The following is a 14,941-nucleotide window of genomic DNA, read 5'->3' on the forward strand; positions in this document are numbered from 1 at the left end:
TTCATACATAATTATTTTACAATTATTTTATTTATTATCTTTTATTATTGTAAATTTTTTTTATAGTTTTTTCCACTATATATAAAAAAATTCAAATCATTTTTTTAGCATTTTCTTTTTACTGTAACCCTTGTAGGAACACCAAAATTTGGAAAGAAAACTAATAAAAATATGAAAACGTGAATGGGTAAGCAATTATCCTAATGGGAACATTCAAATCAAGAAAAAAAATTATACGAAGAAGATGGGAGAGAAGGGAAAGGGGGTGGATCTGATTGTTTTTTTCTTTCGTCAGATCTGTGGTAACTAGTTACTTTCCCATTCTTTGTGTATATTTATGGGGATAACTAGTTACCTTCACGTTCTTTGTGTGTATATTTCTGGGGGTAACTGGTTACCTTCACGTTCTGATGTGTATATATTTATGGGTTCTTTATGGTAACTAATTATCTATGTTACTAAAATCATAATTACTTCTTCCATTTTTAATGAAGTGTAATTCATCTATTTTCTTTAAATTTTATGTTTCTTTTCATATTTAATATGAGTAACCTGTCACTTCTCTTATGGTAACTGGTTACCCTTTTTATGGCAGAAAGCTACACCTCTCAGGATAACTGGTTACCCCTCCTGGTACATGTCATTTAACCTAGCTCTAGGATTTTTTTTTTTTTTACATAATTGTCAATGACCAATCAGGTAACTGGTTACCTTACCCATGATTTGAAAAAAAAAACATACAATATAAAAAAGAGGAAAAAAAATATTTATAATAAATAAAAAATAATTTTTAACCCAATTCATATTACAAAAAGTAATAATAATTTGCAAAACAACCAAAGAAAAATTTAATATAGAATTAGTAATATAAAAAAACAAATAAGCTAAAAAAATAATAATCAATTTACAAACATTCCCTTCAAAATTAATAAAACTTGATTAAAAGTAAAACTATGGTATAAACTAACTTTTATACAAAAATATAATAAAATAAACCATAAAAGTAAAAATTCTCAAAAACAAGTCACAGATTAATTTTTTTTCTAAAAAAAAGCCATATTTTTGCACATACTATAAAAATTCTCATATAAAATGTTATTTCCTCTTGATTATTCGTGTTTCCAACATATTTTAGGCCCAAATCTGAAACTATGTTGTGTTCTAATTGAGTATGCAAAATAACCAGCCAAATATTCTTGTAGCTATATAGACACTGAACAAACTAATCAGCCCCGTTAGTTGATCAATACAATATGAATAATTTGAATCATTTGTTCCAAATGTTACCAGACGGGCCTAGTCCGTACGCTAAACAATCATTCCGCATTCCTTGGTTCCTTTCTCACACCCTTACCATAGTATTTCCACTATTAAAATAAAGTATACATTGGTGTATGGTCTCGGTATATCATCGTTGTTCTAAATAACTACGGCTATAAAAAAAACTTACATTAAAAAATACTTCATGAGGCAAAATCTAAAGAGAGTGTACACCAATTTTGGAGTGCACCCGAGATTTTCCCTAAAAACATATTCTTATTGTGACCAATTTTTGGCTCAAAAGTTTACTTTGCCAGTACTTTGACTTTGTTTTCATCATGTGAGCACGTCATGATAATAGAGACATTTTCTGGGTCCAATTGGAGACTCAATAGATGTTAGAGAGAACTATAGCTGATTGGATCAGTTGATGCAATTGTTAAACAAAAGCCTCTATAGCTCAGTTGTAGAGCGTCTGCTTAAACTGAAGTAGTTCAATCCTACATGGAGGCACTCTCTTTAACTTTTTATTCCTCTCTATATTATTTTCATTATTAATAATTTTGCCTTGACAACACAAAATATGAATATTAATAAACTATAAAATAGCATATAGACAATTGACAAACTAAGTCCAGCAAACAAAACAACTAATATTGATCTAACTAAAGTTACATCTCAATTCTGGTGCACATGTTTGGTCCAAAAGTTTTTCTCACAAAGTCCTCAACAACAAGCCCGTATATCACTAATTCTAAACCAGGCTATGACCAGACCAACAAAAATCTGCCAACAAATGCGACCAACATCCATGGATGAGAGCCATTGATAAAACACCGACATCAGTAGCAGTTCAGAGCATAATCTGTCTATAGATTCACGCTTTGATGAACTGCCAAAGTGAAATAAACACATAAATAATCAGAACAATTAAATTTCCTAGAGATCTAGTGAAAAACAAAAATGGATGACATTTTGAATACCTTAGGAAGAAGCTGATTCGGATTTTGTTGCTCCTTGTCTTGGCCTTATTTGGTCAGGAGGTGGCCCATCTCGTCGTCTTTCATACCGCCTGCTCTCATATTTTGGTTCTCTTTGTTTCTTGGGTTGATAAACAGGGTACTTTCCGGGAATAATCTCACCATTAACATATTTATCACCTATGAGATCCATAATGAAATTTTGAGGAAAATTATAATCTCTTGTACTTTTGATAAAACACATGTAATAAATGTTGTCACTCTTAGCTCAAAGAAAACCAACCTCCATAATCTTTGTTTTTAACATCTATATATGAATCAGGCAAGACCCAAAGAACGCCGGGAAGTCCTACATCAGGAAGAATACCATGAACTCTGTAAGTAATTATTACATAAAGTTCAATGAAACACATACAAGACAGTGAGACATACCCTTAAACTTTTCAGATGTTTCTTCAGATACAGTACATTGGAATCCAGTGTAGGTGGTGGTGCTAAAAGCATACATGTTCTTCTTTGCTTCTTCCATGCTGTCGACAAAGAAGAGCTCACAAAAAAAAGTTAGCAAAGCAAAACAAGTAACAATTGCATATTTTGATGTGCACTATATGAAGGCTCACTTTTAAAGGCAAAAAACAAAGGCAATCCTTAACTAAAAGAGCAACAATAAAAACCTTCAACAGGAGAACTACAACACAAAAAAGCTATATTGGAACATGTCATTTTCAAGGTTAATAATACACAGGGAGTCAACTGTAAGGTATTCATATTCCAAACCTTTCAACACCATGTTTTGAATTTACTCTAGGGATACATTTTTTATGCTTTGAAATCATCGACCCTTCACCCACCCCCAAGTGTATGCTTCAGCAAAAATCACACAATGGTTTGCTCCCAACCCAGAAGATGAAGTACACTACACAGTTTGTTTTAGGGATTTCAGTGACTTTGGCCCTGGATGTTACGAAAATCGGTACCATCAGCTCAGGTGACTTCAATAAGAAGTAAATTCCATATTGGATAATCCGGTGTTAGACAATTTTATGGCAATATATTTTCTGTTACAGGAGTGTAGCTTCTCTTCAAAGTGAAGCAGGAATTCACTTGTAGGTGCTACCTCCATGGGGCCAGAGGTGTCCTTGGAGGTGTTACCCCCGTGAGACTAGAGGTGCATTTGGGGAGAAAAGGACTTTGGAATACATTTGAATATTTGATATTAAAAATCCCTCTGAAAAGCATAGCAGCTGGTATGGCATAGGCCTGAAAATCCAACTTAGTTCATATGGAGTTGATAGAGGTTTCTAGTTTTCCACACTATAAACTTAGGCTAAGTTTAGATGAACTCATTGCCTCATAAGCTATTACCAATTCTTTTCCATAATCCATTGGTGAGGGTAATGCTGGTAGTATTCTTAACTCAATATCGATGGTATTACTGTATTAATGCAGATCAAAATAGCAATATTACTGCATAATGTAACAAATATAAACTAAAATCTCTTGCTAGTTACTTCCCAAAATCAAAATTACCTGGAAAGTCTCAAGCTTTCAGAACAAATAGAATAAATTAGTCATTGTGCCAATTACTAACCAATTAAACAAAATGAAAAAACTCGCTTCAACCAAATAACAAAATTAAGAGTAATTTCATGAAAGAACTACACGTCTCACTATACAACCAGATTCAGACCTCAGTTATCTCCAAAAAAAAAAAAATCCCACTGCCAAACAATGAGAGCAATTTTATTTCTTTTTCCTATACCACACCTTATACGCGTATGTCAATTGTGTAAGACTTAAAATCATCCATTTTCATTAATTTGAGACAAAACCCACAAAACAATTTCACAAAATTAACCAAATATTTAGGAAAAATAGTACCTTCCGAGAACAGTAGCGAGAGTGTTGAGATAAGTCTCAATCATTTGTTCTCTAGTGGGAGCAGGGTCTTTGGGGAACTCCATAACAATGAGCCAGTGGTTGTAGTCACATCCTGGTAACATAATCGTCTCCCTCTGTTCATTGTTTTTGTTGCTTCTCCTCGACGAGTAATCGGCGTCATTCGCAGCCCGAACGGCTAGCTTTGGAGTAGCAGAGTGAGTCGAAGACCAAGTCACAGAGACGAATCGGAAGGGGTGAGGAGAAAGATGATGACGACGTGGTATTAGAGAGGGTTTGGGAGCTGATAGTAAGGTTTTGGGCGCGAGAGAAAGATTGGCAGCCATAGCTAATGGTCCTATGGATGAAGAAGGTGAGTTACAAAGTACAAACCAAAACGAACGAGAGAGTCGCACAGATAAGGAGGCAGCGATATTTTATATTTTGAATTATTTTTGTATTTTGTTTTCTTGTTGAAGAAATGGGTATATATGTGCAAATTTTGGGCCAAAAATAGATTGGGCTAAGGTATAACGTTTCGGGTTTTGAAAGGTAATCAATTTTGGGATTTTTTTCATTACTATACCTCTAGTTATATATTATTTGCAATAATACCTAAGAGCACTATGGATGAGTTATATTACCCCAAATTGAAAAAAATAGCTACAACTAAGTAAAAGAGGCATACAACAAATGGTTTATTTTACAAATACTTTTAGATAAAGCTACAATACAAATCTATATCTAATGTCTACTATTCATCCTTCAAAATAATATTTTATTAATTTTCCACTTCCTCCTTTCTCTATCTCTTCCATCGTTTTCTTTCAAGACTGGCACCATAGAATATTTTAGGGATTCTGATTTAGGTAAGTTCTAGTCCCCAACCTCTCTTTTTCGCGCTCATTCAGCCACCCTCTCTCTCGTTCAAGGTTCATCAATGACACATGTCAAAATTCTTTCAAGGGTTGGTGCTCATCAGTCTTCTCTCTCTGTTCAAGGTTTCTAAGACCACGATGGAGCTCAGAAGTTATCTAGTTCGTGCTCCTCATTCCCCTCCCCTCCTTGCAGTACTTCTCTTCTCTCCTCAGTACCCCCACGCCAACCATTTTAACATCTCGGACACGCCCACTCTCTCAATCAGGTAACATAATGACACACTCAAGTTCTTATTTTGGCAATTCAAGTATTGCATATATATCTAAATGTAACGCCCTCGATAGCCAAGACCGTTACACTGTGTATTTATAAAAGTGCAAGACTTGCTAATTAAGTCATTTAGTTAGAAACATATTAATGAAACTATAATTGAACTAGGATTAAAAGATTTTGGTCACAAAAGTTTCATTTCATATAATTAAACATTTTAGTACATGGGATCCCAAAAGAAATAGCGTTTAAAAGATAGTTTACAAAATTTCAGGTTATAGGTACAGCTACTAGCCACTCTAAGGGCAAAACAGACATTTAGGCTTTCCCGTCCTGTACCACTCCTCGGCTGTAGCGGCCGATCAGTCGACTATGTACATTCAGCCTCAAAGCTCTCCCACTCAGGACTAGTCCATCTTACCCTTGCATTTACCTGCGCCACGTAGCACCTGTGAGCCAAGGCCCAGTAAGAAAACAAAATAATAGAGCATAATCATCAATTAAACAATCAGATAACTCAAACTGTATAATCATATACTTAACAACCCAAAATATCCATATAATTAGGCATTTAGCATACCAAGCTACTCAATTAACATTAATAACAAATTCACATAAAATAGACAGGGTTGATGCCCTTAGGTCGCAACCCCAAATCATCCCATTGACTCCGGCCCGCTTAAACTGAGCTTAGTGAATATTAAGCTGTCCTCAGCTACCAGTGGCCGAGCCGCGCCTTGTGCGCAAATATTGATCCCGGCACTCTTAGGCCATTTATCACATGTCCCATGGCATAATACCATCTATGACATCATACAGATATAGGGAGCTCTTAGTCCCAACATAATCACATAACCGGGTGCAGTTTTCTTACCTTTGGATTCTGGTAGCTTTGATCAATGATGACAACCCTCAAGCACGATCCCTTCCGAGCCCTAGCGTACACCTAGTCACAGTCACAAGTTAGAACCATTACAAAACTTCAATCCCAAAATCTAACCTCGGGACCAATCATGAACTCTCAGGAAGCCCTAATTCCACCAAACGGGGTGGTGAAATCGAACCCCGAGCCCCTAGGCAAAAACCCTAAGAAATAACCCAAAAACCCCCTTCTGGAAACAGGGTAGAGCTACAACGCCATAAAGAGGGTGCTATAGCGCTACAAGCAGAGCCAAAAAGCTCTGAAACAACAGGGCCTAGCGCTGTAGCGCCCAATGACTAGCGCTATAGCACTAGTCACAGCACAGCCAAACCCAGACTTTCTTCCTTCGATTTTCCCCGAGCCAAACCTCTCCAAGACTCATCCAAACCTCAACCATATCCCAAAACAAGCCTACCAAAATCTTTAACACATCCCATAAGACCCAACCATATGAAAATCAACCACATGCACCCCAATTTAAAGAATTCACCATGATTGAGCTTTAAGCTCAAAGCTCAGCAGAACAACAGAAATTTAGGACTTTGAAGCTAGAACTTCTTACCTTTGATGGAGGATTTCGACCTAGGTTATCTTCCACACCTTCTTAGCTTTCACTCCTCAAAACCACAGGCTTAATTCCCTAGAATTCCCATCAAAACTCAGCTTAGAACAACCATTTCAACACCAAAAACCAGAACTGAAAAACACTTTGAAACTTACCTCAAATGGACTGAATTACTCTTGCTAAATCCTCAAGCCAAATCAAGGGGCCAAGTGTGAAGTCTTACCCTAAAGTTCCTCAGAATTTCAGCCTCAAATTCCAGCAGAAAGGGTGAGAGAAACCTAAACCGTGAGAGAGAAAGCAAGACTTCTGTTTTTCATTGTTTCCTTTTCTTTTCCTTTTGTCTCTTTCCTTCCTTCAGACTTCTAAAGTTTTCTACACATTCCACTAAAGCAATAAAGCAAAAGTAATACTCATCTCTGATTTTTAAACAAAATGACCAATTTGCCCTCCCATAATTCCTAAGCCTTTAAATCAATCTAGGGGCATTTTGGTCATTTGCTCTCAATTCCCGCTAATTCCTCGAATGTCTCTAATATTTACCGCTTACTTCCCGACACCTAACTAATCACCAATTATATTTCTCAATATCAAATAGACTCCAATATATTTCCTAAATTCCCATAAATACCCCCAGGCTCGTCCCGGGCCAAGTATAAATTCCCACCGTGACTTTTTCGCTAGACCGCTCACTAGGATCGCCTCGAGTCACAAGCTGCAAATATATCCACATAATAATGTGGTCTCAACAATTAACACAAATATTTACATTTATGCCCTCAACGGGCCAAAATTACGAATATGCCATTATAACCTAATCAGGGCCTGCATGCATACTAGAACACATAGTCATGCATCACATATATCCAAATAATCATATAAACATGCTTTTAATCATTTAAATCACATATAATCCAGTTATGCCCTCCTGATACACTAATCAAGGCCCTTAAGCCTTATTGGTAAATTTGGGTCTTACACTAAATATTTATCTGTTTCCTTTTTTTTTTTCATTTTCATTTTTGTTCTTGTATGAAAATAAAAATTTCCAAGAAAAAAACAGCTTCCCAAAAGGTCGGTCCACATGTACATCCACAAAGTAGACTCCAGCGCTCATTGCTTTGCTTTGCCCTTGTTCTTACCTACATCAAGGAACAACTAGGTCACCAAAAGTGCTTAGTAAGTTCAACTGTAAAACAAAAGTATGTAGAGAAGACAGGTGATCACTGGCCAAGTCACTGATCATTGATAGCAATAGCTCAACAAAATTAGGGTTCCGGATCCATCCAGACCCTAAGCAATCAATTTCAAGAATGCAAAAGTGTTCTGGAAAACTTATGGTTATGTCTGATAACCAATGGCAAACTATTTCAGATAGACAGATAAATTCCTGCACTCCAAAAATCTCAGAGCAAACAGATATATATATATCACAATATAATTCGAGACCAACGCTCAACAATTTCCGACAATTCGGGCGTACCACGCCCTCCAACATATTTGCTAATCAATAGGGGAGAACTGAGTCTCAACACTAAGATCTAGCCAATAAATATCCACATCAAGGGTAACTATGAGTAACCTAGGGCATCCCTACTTATCCAAAAGTAAATCCCTCACAAGGGTAACCATCAAGTTACCTAGGTCAATGCTGCTATTCAAGAGTGTAATCGAAGTTACATGGGTTTATAGAGACTTGTATGTCAATCAATGGTATTGGCGAGTAGTTGCCCTAGGGTGTTCATCCTCACTCAAATTTGGCAACCCCTAGTATCTCTAGGCACTCTCATTGAATGACCAATATTCATGGCTGCTCTCTAGGAATAACTTATCAGAGCACTTGCTCGGGTTCTAACCGTTCAATGATTAAGTAAGCATGAGGGCCTCTAGGTCCCATTCATTTTTACGTCCCTATGTTTCAACCAGCAATCCTCACATCTTGGCCACTCGTCGCAGTAGTGAACCGAACATAATAAAATCAAACAAGTAGGGATCAACATCCATCATTAACCTCCCCAGCCAACCAAGTGACTATAAAGACTTGTTCTTTATGTCCAATGTGTTCAAGAACTACGATCACCGATACTTCAACCACCCTCATAAGTCCTCTATCTTTTTGAATTCAGCACGATAACTTTCTTATCACTTTCACACTTTTTTTTGTTGTTTAAGTATTCTTACTGAGTTCGTTCTTTGTGCAGCTATATTCATGAGGACAGAGAGGTCTGTGACACTTATGTGTCAATAAGAGACTTTGTCTAGTCTTCCTCCGAAGGAGAAAGACTACTGTAAGGTTGGGAATGACACCACCATGGTGCCCTGCAACCTAATCAGCAAGGTCCAAAAGCTAGCTCTCAGGACCCGAGTTCCTCTTCCTTTCATCCCCGAGCTCCCCCTCCTCAAGAAGCCTTGCCAGTCGATGAAAACATCGAAGAGGAGGAAGTGTGGCACCGTTGGTGCAAAAAAGGTGAGCTCCTAAGGATAGTCAGGGGCCTTACTCAGACTGAGCTGTGTCTGGGGCAGCAGCCGGCCCCTCTGGCCAAGGTAACCCATACCCATACAGAGAGTTAGTGTAACATCCTCCTAATCCATGACTGTTACACTATGTACTTTAAATTGTGTCAAACTTGCTAATAAATTCATTTGGCTTAAAACGTGCAACTATTGTTAATGTCAAGGGTTAGGTTTAAAAATTTTGGTGAAAGGAACCGTTGACTTTTATTTAAAAAGTTTCATACATTCGTGGGATCCCAAAATATTACAACCAAATACTTAAAGAAGTGTAGGTATATAAAAGATTACATCTAGCTGACCTAAGCGGCAAAAACAGGGCTACAACCCTAGTTCCTCTGAGATATCCTCAGCCGTGGTGGTCGAGCAGCTGCATATGTACACACCGCCATCGAAGCTCTCCAAATCATGGCTGGTCAAGTTTTTCATTCCCCTTACCCGCACCACAAAGCATCCGTGAGCCAAGGCTTAGCAAGAAAACTCTACATGTGCATAAACTTAACAATATAGATTCTCATATACTTATCTAGCATGTCCAGCAATAATAACCTACACATACAGTCATTCAGTTACAAAAAAATGGTCATTGGACCAAATTGGGGTCGCTGCCATGAACTGTTGACCATAGAGCCAACCCCGGGGCCTATGCCCTAGCTATGTGACCATAAAGTCACCTGGGGCCCTTGCCCTTAGCTCTGAGTAACTAGCCATAGAGCTAACCCAACACCTTCGGTTATGAATGATGATCCTCTGACCACAAGTTTTCCAAATCTCAATCCCAAGTCTTCAATTCTTTGGTTTTTAGCCAAAATCCTTCTTAATTCTTCAAAGACTAGCTTAGTGAAGCTTTAGAGAGAAAGAGAGTGAGGAGAGAGAGTGAGTTAGTTCAAGGAGTGTCTTTGTGCGGTTCTTTATGTTTCCTAAGGCTTAAGTTTCAGTTAAGCTAATCCTGAGGCTCGGGGTATAAAAAACGTCCCCAAAGGAAAAATGGTCAAATTCCCTAGTATTCCCTCCTAAACTCACCAACTATGAATATATCCCCAATTATTCATTCCCATTACCCAATAACCCAATTAAATGCCAAATACCCAAAATACCCCTTGACTCGCCCCGAGTCGAGTATTGGGTCCTGTTGTGACTTTCCCGCTAACTTGCTCCCTAGGATCGTCTCATGCCGAGTAACTCAAATAAACCCACATAATAATGTGGTCTCACACATATATCACATATATATAAAATTATGCCCATAACGGGCCAAATTATAAAAATTGCCCTTCTAATAAGAAACGGGCCCACATGCATATTTAATACCCCTAAACATGTACCACTAGTTATATTATTACATAACACACATAATCACAATCAAATATATCAAATAAACATATAATTCCATATATTGCCATCCTGACCCCCTAATCAAGGCCCTAAGCCTTATTAGGAAATTTTGGGACGTTACAACTATCCCCTCCTTACAGAAATTTCATCCTCGAAATTTTACCTAAACAACTTGGGATACTGAGTCTGCATATCTGCCTCCAGCTCCTAGGTCCCTTCCTCGACCTTGTTGTTCCTCCATAATACCTTAACTAAAGGTATAGTCTTGTTCCTCAAGACCTTGTCCTTCTTGTCTAAAATCTGAACTGGCTGATCTTCATAGCATAAGTCTGCCTCCAGTTCCAGATCCTCATAACTCAGTACATGAGTTCCATCTGACACGTACTTCCTCAACATGGAAATATGGAATACATTATGCACACTAGACAATGCAGGGGGCAAGGCCAACCTATAGGCCACCTGCCCGACCCTCTCAAAGATCTCAAATGGTTCCACAAACCTAGGGCTTAGTTTGCCCTTCTTCCCGAACCTCCTCACCCCTCTCAAAGGTGAAACCCTAAGGAAGACATAATCTCCCACTTGGAACTCTACATTCCTCAACCTTGGGTCTGAATAACTCTTCTGTCTACTCTGAGACACGAGCATCCGAGCTCTATTATTCTCGATAGCCTTAGTGGTCCTCTGAACTGCATCAGGACCCAAATATTTCTTCTCACCCATCTCATCCCAATGAATGGACGATCTGCACTTCCTACCATACAACATCTCATAAGGTGCCATCCCAATGGTAGACTGGTAGCTGTTGTTATAGGAAAACTCTAAACATACTCCAGGACCCTTGAACGTCCAACACACATGCTCTCAACATGTCCTCTGATATCTGGATAGTCCTCTCAGACTGACCATTCGTCTGAGGATGATGAGCTGTACTAAACTTCAGCTGTGTATACACCGCCCTCTGAAAACTTCCCCAAAACATGGAAGTAAAGATAAGGTCCTTATCAGACACGATAGACCCTGGAGTCCCATGAAGGCAAACTATCTCTCTCACATAGAGATCTACATACTGGTCAACACTGTAATTCGTCCTTACTGGTAGAAAATTAACTGATTTCGTATATCGATCCATGATGACCCAAATAGAATCATGTTGGCCCACTGTCCTGGGAAATCCTACCATGAAATTCATCGTGATGTCTTCCCACTTCCACTCTGGAATATCCAGAGGCTGTAACAGCCCTACTGGCCTCTCATGCACGACCTTGACCTGCTAACAGGACAGGCACCTTGCCACATACTCAGTCACGTCCCTCTTCATCCCAGGCCACCAATATAGAACTCTCAGATCTTTGTACATCTTCATGGTGCCCGGATGTAGAGAATAAGGGGTAGTATGAGATTCGTCCAGAATCTCCCGTCTGATCCCGGTATCCATCAGAATGCAGATCCAATCTTTGTATCTCAACAAGTCCATGCTTGACAATGTGTAGTCCTTAGCTATTCCAGCTAGGACGTCCCATCTAATCTGCCCCAACTGTGGGTCATCTAACTACTTCTCCTTGATCCTCTCCAAGAGAGTAGACTGTAGGGTGATGTTGGCTAGCTGGCCCACTACTAACTCAATTCCTACTCTTGTCATATCTTCAGCCTACTCCCTAGATACCTGACTATCACTATATAACTGTCTTGGACCCTTTTGGCTTAAGGCATCTGCTACCACGTTCCTTCCCAGTGTGATAGAGGATTTCACAATCATAATCCTTTACCAGTTCTAACAAATTTCTTTGCCTCATGTTTAGATCCTTATGGGTGAAAAAGTATTTTAAACTCTTGTGATCATTGTATATCTCACACTTCTCACCATACAAGTAGTGCCGCCACACCTTCATTGCAAAAACTACTGTTGTAAGTTCTAAGTCATGTGTAGGGTACCTCTACTCATATTCCTTCAATTGATGTGATGCATAGGCAATCACCTTCCCTGTCTGCATAAGTACATAACCCAGACCCTGCCTCGAGGCGTCACAATAAACTACAAACATATCCCGATCTGTAGGAAGGCTCAAGATCGGAGCAGTGATCAAACTCTTCTTGAGCTTCTGGAAGCTGTCTTCACACTTGTCTAACCATACAAACTTCTGATTCTTGCGTGTTAACTCTGTCAATGATAACGCAATCTTGGAAAATCCCTCCACAAAACGTTTGTAATTCCCTGCCAATCCCAAGAAACTCCTGATCTCTGAAGCGTTCTTCAGTCTTGGCCAATCTCTGACCGCCTCTATCTTTGTTGGAACCACCTTAATCTCATCCTTACTAACTATGTGACCTAAGAAAGTCACTTGTGGCAACCAAAATTTGCATTTCTTGAACTTCGCATACAACCTGTGTTCTCTCAACCTCTGTAGTACCAATTTGAGGTGCTGCTTGTGTTCTGTCTCTGTCCGAGAGTATATCAATATATCATCAATAAAGACGATCACAAACTAGTCCAGGTAATCTTTGAACACCCTGTTCATTAAATCCATAAATGTTGTCGGGGCATTAGTCAATCTAAATGACATCACCAAGAACTCATAATGCCCGTACTAGGTACGAAAAGTTGTCTTCGATATATCCTCCTCCCTGATCCTCAGCTGGTGATAACCAGATCGAAGATCTATCTTAGAGAATATCATTCTACTCTGCAACTGATCAAACAAATCATCAATTCTTGGCAATGGGTATCTATTCTTGATAGTCAACTTGTTCAGTTCCCTATAATCGATACATATCCTTAGGGAACCGTCCTTTTTCTTCACAAAGAGTACTGGTGCACCCCATGGTGAGAAACTGGGCCTAATAAAGCCCAAGTCTAGTAACTCCTATAGTTGAACCTTTAGTTCCTTCAGCTCAGCTAGAGCCATCCTATAAGGTGCCCTAGACATTGGCTCTGTCCCTGGCGCCAATTCAATTACAAACTTAATTTTCCTGTGTGGAGGTAACCCTGGCAGATCTTCTAGAAACACGTCTAGAAACTCATAGACTAATCGGGTCTGTTCTGGCTCCACTGGCATGACTTGAGTGGTATCCACCATGCTAGCTAAGAACCTTATGCATCCCCCCTGCAATAGGTCTCTAGCTCTAAGTATTGATATCATATGTATGTGCGGTCCATGGACAGTGCCAACGAATACAAAGGGGTCCTCACCCTCGGGCTCAAAGGGGTCCTCACCCTCGGGCTCAAAGGTTACCATCTTGTTCTTGCAATCTATCGTTGCCCCATACTTTTCTAGCCAATACATACCCATAATTATATCGAATTATGTCATCACCAATTCTACCAAATCAACTAATAATTCCCTGTCATCCACTATAACTAGTAGTGATCTAATCCATCTCCTAGAAACCACTAACTCCCCAGTAGGCAACATAGTACCAAACTCCACAGGATAGAAGTCACATGGTCTACACAATCCATTTATAATCCTACTAGCAAAAAAAGAGTGCGTAGCACCTAATTAATCAAGATTCCAGCACTAGAAAGCTGACTTGTCACTACCAAGGGACTAGCCTCGGCCTCTGCCTGGGTCAAGGTGAACACCCAAGCTGGCGTCAGGCTGTCCACCTTCTTCGGCTCCTCCTTTCTGGCTCTCGGGCAGTCTTTCTTCAAGTGCCTCATACTACCACAAAAAAAGCTGGCTTTTGCCTAACATTCCCCAATGTGGCACTTCCTGCATCGAGCACACTCTGGGAATCCTCTCTAGGTCTTATCGCCACTTTGGTGGCCCATCTGTGCGCCCTGTGGCCTCCTATCTAGCCCTGAAGCTGAAACTGTATCCGAAGTCTTCCTCTTCCGATCACTGGGGCCTCCACCCTACCAAAACATATTAATGGAGGTCCTGACCTCCTAGAATCCCTCTTAGCTGTATTGTCATGCCAGATTTTGTTCTCTGCGCTCTCAGCTATAAGCGCCTTCTCCACAGCCCGTGCATAGGTAGTCAATCATGGCATAGTGGTAATACGAACATCTCGGGCTATCATAGGTTGTAGCCTCTAAAGAAACCTTTCTCTTATGGTGCCATCAGTGGGCACCAGATCCCTGACAAACTTTGCCAATCTGTCAAACTTCAAAGCGTAAGTAGTCACTGTCATGTTACCCTGAAATAACTTGCTAAATTCCTCAGCCTTCGCAATTTTAACTGCATCGTTGTAGTATTTCTCATTGAACAAGGTTTTGAACTCTTCTCATTCCACGGTGGTTACTACTCTGGTCTAGGATACCACCTCCCACCATAATCGGGCATCCTCTCGAAACATATAAGTGACGCATGCCACTCTCTCGTTACCACCTACCCTCATGAAATC

At 39.4% G+C, this 14,941-nt stretch overlaps 1 protein-coding gene across 1 annotated transcript; it reads right to left on the minus strand.

Annotated features, from left to right (window-relative positions):
• Positions 1-1,893: 1,893 nt before the first annotated feature.
• LOC133782543 (DAG protein, chloroplastic-like) lies at positions 1,894-4,581 on the minus strand. The gene is made up of 5 exons (XM_062221878.1): positions 4,122-4,581; positions 2,673-2,770; positions 2,524-2,589; positions 2,244-2,420; positions 1,894-2,152 (listed from the first exon to the last, which is right to left on the minus strand). The coding sequence occupies exons 1-4, from the start codon at positions 4,463-4,465 to the stop codon at positions 2,245-2,247; spliced, it is 684 nt and encodes a 227-aa protein (XP_062077862.1). The 5' UTR covers positions 4,466-4,581; the 3' UTR covers positions 1,894-2,152; position 2,244.
• Positions 4,582-14,941: the final 10,360 nt, after the last annotated feature.

Source organism: Humulus lupulus, chromosome 6 (assembly GCF_963169125.1).
Source record: "Humulus lupulus chromosome 6, drHumLupu1.1, whole genome shotgun sequence".
In the NCBI taxonomy this organism is placed as follows: Eukaryota; Viridiplantae; Streptophyta; class Magnoliopsida; order Rosales; family Cannabaceae; genus Humulus; species Humulus lupulus.